The sequence below is a fragment of the Amphiura filiformis genome, chromosome 2 (assembly GCF_039555335.1).
Source record: "Amphiura filiformis chromosome 2, Afil_fr2py, whole genome shotgun sequence".
NCBI classification, from domain to species: Eukaryota; Metazoa; Echinodermata; class Ophiuroidea; order Amphilepidida; family Amphiuridae; genus Amphiura; species Amphiura filiformis.
Window position 1 is genome coordinate 68,851,118 of NC_092629.1, and position 5,317 is coordinate 68,856,434.

A 5,317-nucleotide genomic window follows, 5' to 3' on the forward strand; every position below is an offset into this window, starting at 1 on the left:
CCATAGCAACTGGATTACGCTTTCGTGAGAACCGCAATGGCGATATCAATGTATGGAATTTATATATCAAATTTTTAAATTACCAGTCATATTTAAGACCTGAAACCTGATGATTTCAGAAGGAAAACATCTTGCAAAAGCATACTAGGCAGTGAAACCCGTACGAAGTGGCTAAAACTTGATTTTCATACAGAAGAACATCGACGTATACAGCGTAGATAGCGTCGTCATGCAACCGCTTGATCCATCACTACGAAAGTAGTTGTGACCTCGGCAGGAACTGACGTCGGACTACGACAGCGAATACGATTTGAATAACCTGCATTTGCGCCCTCTATTTTTTTCGATTGGTATTTTAGTCGCGGAATAGACTAGTAAGCCACCAGAACCAAATATGACCGTCGATGCTGCTTCGATCGATGCTTGTAATTAATGAACTACCAACTAATTAATCAAAATTACTGGTAAATTTGTATTGGTCAATATCAATACATGCAAGGGTTCATATGCAATCACAATTAATAATAGTCAATTAATTGACATTATAAATAACATGGATAGACCAAGCATCGATGGTTTGATCGAAAGATCGAACTAATTTGGTTCTATTGCCTAATAAAAATCAGGGCAGCTTTGTGAATCCGTGTTTCAACAACTACAAGCATCCGTTTTATTTTGTTCATCTGACGTAGTATAGAACCCGTGATGTTCATGTGTGAGTTCTTGAGTTTCTCGTCTCCTTTTTGTTTTATGTAATGTATGAATCTCGTGAGCTATTTCATGAATTGCTTCCTCGACTCCAATACCTGGAATAGAACAAAGACGGTATAGTTTAACCCCATGAGAACTACCTGCCTATCGGTCAAAAAGAAGCTTTCATTATCAATTGGACCAATTGCAACATTGTTAGAATACTTTCACCACACAAAACAATTGGAATGAATTATTTGCAAAGCTCCATTCTGATTGGTGATTAAAATGAAGATATCATGTAATTGACCAATGTTTGTAATAGCCTACCAGACAGCTCAGTTCACCATCCTTCAAGAGCAGAGTGCATAAACTTCATGTGTCTGATGCTTTACTGTACCCCATCACTCTTGTTGTTCCTGAACTTCTGTGAACCTCTGATTGGCCCATGTGGATTTCTTTTATAGTGTCTGGGTGCCTATTGAGTTCTTGACCTGTGTCACTCCTCATGGCATTTCATAAGAAAACCCATAATAGAGAAAGAAATATAATGTGTAATTACTTCGTATACGATTTCTGTCAGTTGACGGTACGAACCTGCCCATTTTTGCTGACGTCATAAAGATCTTCCGACATCCATGGGCCTGAGCAAAATTGTGTGCGTCTTGTTCAGAAAAATCCTGGTCACTTGGCATGTCACATTTACATCCTATGAGATATCGAAGAGCTGGCAAGATTTGAAAAAAAGAAAAGAAGAATACTTCAAAGAATAATAATTTTCTTAATCTTACGTATTTTTGTTTATTTACCGTGATATTTTAATCGCTTTTATCACAGGCTACAAAGCCTGAAACGAAAAATTTGAAAAAAAACACTCGACGCCACTATATGACCTCCCCCGCTCAATTCTGTTCAAAATGTGCTTCTAAATACATAGAGCTCAAGCCACCGTCCTCTTCATTGATCCACAAATAATACTCACACAATACTGCATTGTATACGTTTTATTGACCACGAAACTCCCGACGAAACATCAACCGAGATTCTTTGACTTTGTTTAACGAATATTCCTTCCATATAATTTTTAAACTTAATACGGTGAGATGCAAGTTAGCACGCGATGTTATCAAGAAGAGTCGTTTTACATATCGCGGCGATATCAAATCAATACAGAGTCTCGCTACTAATACAACCGCAAACCTTGGCGCATGTCATGTCTGCATTCCAATTTTGAACGATCCAACAGAGCGTACAGTACTCTAGTATGACATACATGCATTGCACACGAGACCGATGGCTTATCGTCTCTCCAAAGGACGGAACACTCTCATTGTGATTTTATATGTGCATATCAATTTGTAAGCACTCTTTTTAAAAATCATAATTCATTGAATTTACAACCGTATGACAAAACAGGCAAAAATAGTAATAGTAATAGATTTGCAATTTAAAGAGAATTGACCATTGCTCATTCTAGTGACTCTAGTATATGTACAATATAAGTGTGCTTTTTCATTTAATGACATAAAAATCGAAAAATATTGTAAGGAACACTCGAGGCTTTGACTTTTAAAACCTACATTTTGGTCAAAAATGTGCTTGGATAGGTAGTTTTCAACAGATTTTCCATATTCGCCTTGCTATAACATTGAATTGTGTTATCTGTTGACCTAGTGACGAAAATTGTTTTAGGGGGAAGTGTTAGCTTTCGTTTGATATAAAAAAAATTCTGATTGGATGAAGGGAACACTTGAGGTTTCGACAAAACCAATCAAATATGCCAATTTTTAGCTAGAAGCTTCACAGCTCCTACATTGCTATGCACTCAAATGTGTAGTGTAATCAAAGACTGTGGTGGAGACATTCACTGCTTGTTGTTCTCTGCTTGGAAGCTCTTGGGACGAAAATGTGTCCTCAGGCGTGTCGAAGTGGAAACTGTGCACATGATGGTTTATAAGAGAATCGTTTTTGTATAGAAACATTTCCATATGTCGCGAAGAGCCTTAGACTTATGTTTTCTTCTGATCGCTCACGGCTTTGTCTTCTTAAGGCTAGTTCACACATGAAATGTCTCCCAAGTGTACTAGGGTCTAGTCACACTTTAACCAAATTATATATAACCATAACACACAGGAAATCCTAACATGCACCAATATAGCTTTGCCCACATATTTATCTGTGATTTTTAAAAATTTTAGAATTGTACAATTTCATGACCATATTTGGAATCAGCATGAAAAATGCATTAAAATGAGTACAAACAAGCCAGAATAGTCAGAATATTTGAGAAAATATCTCAACACTTGTATTTTTTTATATTGAACCCTATGGGTAGCATGCAGACCATTTAAAACATCGTTAGTTTAGGCATCAGAACAGATACTAACCATCAGGTGCGCTGTCAACGGTGTCCTCTACAAATTGCACTAGATTCAGTAACGAATTCTTGTTTGCAGTACTGAATGCAAACAATACTGCACAGGCCCCACGAAAATAGTTCCGTGTCAAAGTTCGAAAACGTTCGACACCTGCTGTATCCCATATCACGAGCTGAAATAACAATATATTCAAGGTATTCAAAACAGTAACAAATAACTATCCTTTAAACTTAATGTTGACCATTTGATTTGCGCCACATTCATATATTTCATTCATATTTTTACCACATACTCTCAGGTAATGATCTATCAGCGTAACGCAACAGGTTATACGTTAAATACCACTAATTAGAGCCGGGAAGTGTTTCTTGCATGGCATCTGAAAAAGGTGCTTTCAAATCACTGAAAACACCAAGCTGTATAGCCAGCAAACACAAAAAAGTTTTTAAAACGTTTTAAATAAGTTATATTTTGGGTTTTGGTTTAGGTAAAAACGTTTTAATAACATTAAAATGTCGGGTTATATAAAGGTCATGAAATCGTTTTAAAACGTTTTGTATGTAAACACACTACAACAATATTTTTAAAATGTTTTCGAAATGTCATTGTAAACTATTTTTGCAAACATTTTTGGCCAAATATTTTGTCAATATTTAAATAACATTATGTTAAAATATTTGCACCCAGCAAACACAGAAATGTTCTTAAAATGTTCTTTACAAAACGTTTTAATAACATTTAAATGTCGGGTTATATAAAGGTCGTGAAAACATTTTAAAAACGTTATTGTAAATATTTTAGGCAAACATTTTTTGCAAAATATTTTTTCAACCCCAAAATAACATTCTGTTTAGAATGATTTGTACCAAGTTTTCACAAATGTTTTTGGAATGTTATTAAAACGTTTTTGTACCCTTTATATAACCCGATATTTAAATGTTTTCTGTAAAACATTTGTGTTTGCTGTGCAGTAAATTACCAACAAATGTTATTTAATGTTATGACAACCTTTTATAACCTCTAGCGAATGATGTCGAAAACGTTTTGTGTTTGCTGGGTAGCCACAAAATGTGCAAATGTCAGAGTAACATGCAGAAATGACATATTTTCTGTCGTTGTTTTGCAGTTTTTATAAAAGTTTCCCAAATTCATCCGCTGTACATCGATTTTCCCACCCAGCCGGTGTGCTCCTATCTCGTCCCAAAAAATGAGGGCGCACTGTAAAAGTAAGGATTCAGCCTTCTATTCCCCTTTTCTTTTCCTTTGTCTTCGTGATTTTCTCTTCCGACTTTTTTGTCACTGTGAGCATTTTCCACTGCCCCAGTTGCCCGCAGGATCACTCAAAGTGAAAAAATTTTCAGAATGGAAATGATGCAAGGAATCCAACTAGTACGGCGGATTTCTGCAAAACTTTTGAGAAAAACGTCAAATTTGGCCACCACAACAACTTACCCTAAATATCAAAATTGATAAAATTATATATTTGTGGTCAGCAGACACAAATCTAGAAAGTGTTTTTTAAATTTTTTAATTTTTTCTTCATTTTGAAAATATACTTAAACATATCCACAATTTCGGTGAAAATTGAAAGAAATGTCAACTTTTATGTACTTATCATCATTACTTTTAAAGATACAATACAAAACAATGTCTAAAATTTCCCACTTTGAGTGATCCTGCCTGCAACCCCCCGCCCCCTTAAAACATTTTAACATGTTATTGAAGAATACAGTGATATTCTAAACACCAATTTATTTCGAAAACCAAAGCTCACCTGTATGGCATCGTTATCTACCGTTATCGCCTTAGTAATATAATCAACACCTGGTCCATAGCTCTCGCTCGGGACATATCGTCTGTCTCTTATATGGTAAAATAGCGTCGTCTTACCAGCGTCTACTTCCCCTAGCAGAATGACCTTATAAGTTGGTATATTTTCGGTTGAAGGCTCGTTCGCCATACTATAATTGTTGTGGTAATGTGATAATAATCGTCATGCTGGTCAATTTCGTTTCCGTACTGACGTTGGAAATCCCTGGTTAAACTGAAATGGAATAGTTATTATGAATGTACAAGACGACAGTATTGCATGCGATACGGACGGAGCCTACACCGGCAAAGGCTGCTATGTATCGTTTTCAGTACTTGCACTATAAAAGTCATAGAACACTTGACACTAGCGTTCTGCCTCTGTTTCCAAGATTAGTTATGAAAAGATGTCTGCATATCCATACTAAAATTTGCCTTAA

At 35.8% G+C, this 5,317-nt stretch overlaps 1 protein-coding gene across 1 annotated transcript; it reads right to left on the reverse strand.

Annotated features, from left to right (window-relative positions):
* Positions 1–648: 648 nt before the first annotated feature.
* On the reverse strand, positions 649–5,103 carry LOC140171832 (ras-related protein Rab-2A-like). Its single transcript, XM_072195165.1, has 4 exons — positions 4,843–5,103; positions 3,078–3,240; positions 1,253–1,417; positions 649–806 (listed from the first exon to the last, which is right to left on the reverse strand). Exons 1-4 carry the CDS (start codon positions 5,026–5,028, stop codon positions 649–651), a joined length of 672 nt encoding a protein of 223 aa, XP_072051266.1. The 5' UTR covers positions 5,029–5,103.
* Between the last annotated feature and the right edge of the window lie 214 nt (positions 5,104–5,317).

What these genes read in the sequence shown, in the direction of transcription:
- LOC140171832 (XM_072195165.1), bottom strand. Translation starts at nt 5,028, where the DNA reads ATGGCGAACGAGCCTTCAACCGAAAATATACCAACTTATAAGGTCATT. An exon ending in TAGATAACGATGCCATACAG is followed by an intron (nt 3,241 to 4,842) that starts GTGAGCTTTGGT and finishes TTGTTATTTCAG; the next exon opens with CTCGTGATATGGGATACAGC. An exon ending in TGACAGAAATCGTATACGAA is followed by an intron (nt 807 to 1,252) that starts GTAATTACACAT and finishes GTTCTATTCCAG; the next exon opens with GTATTGGAGTCGAGGAAGCA.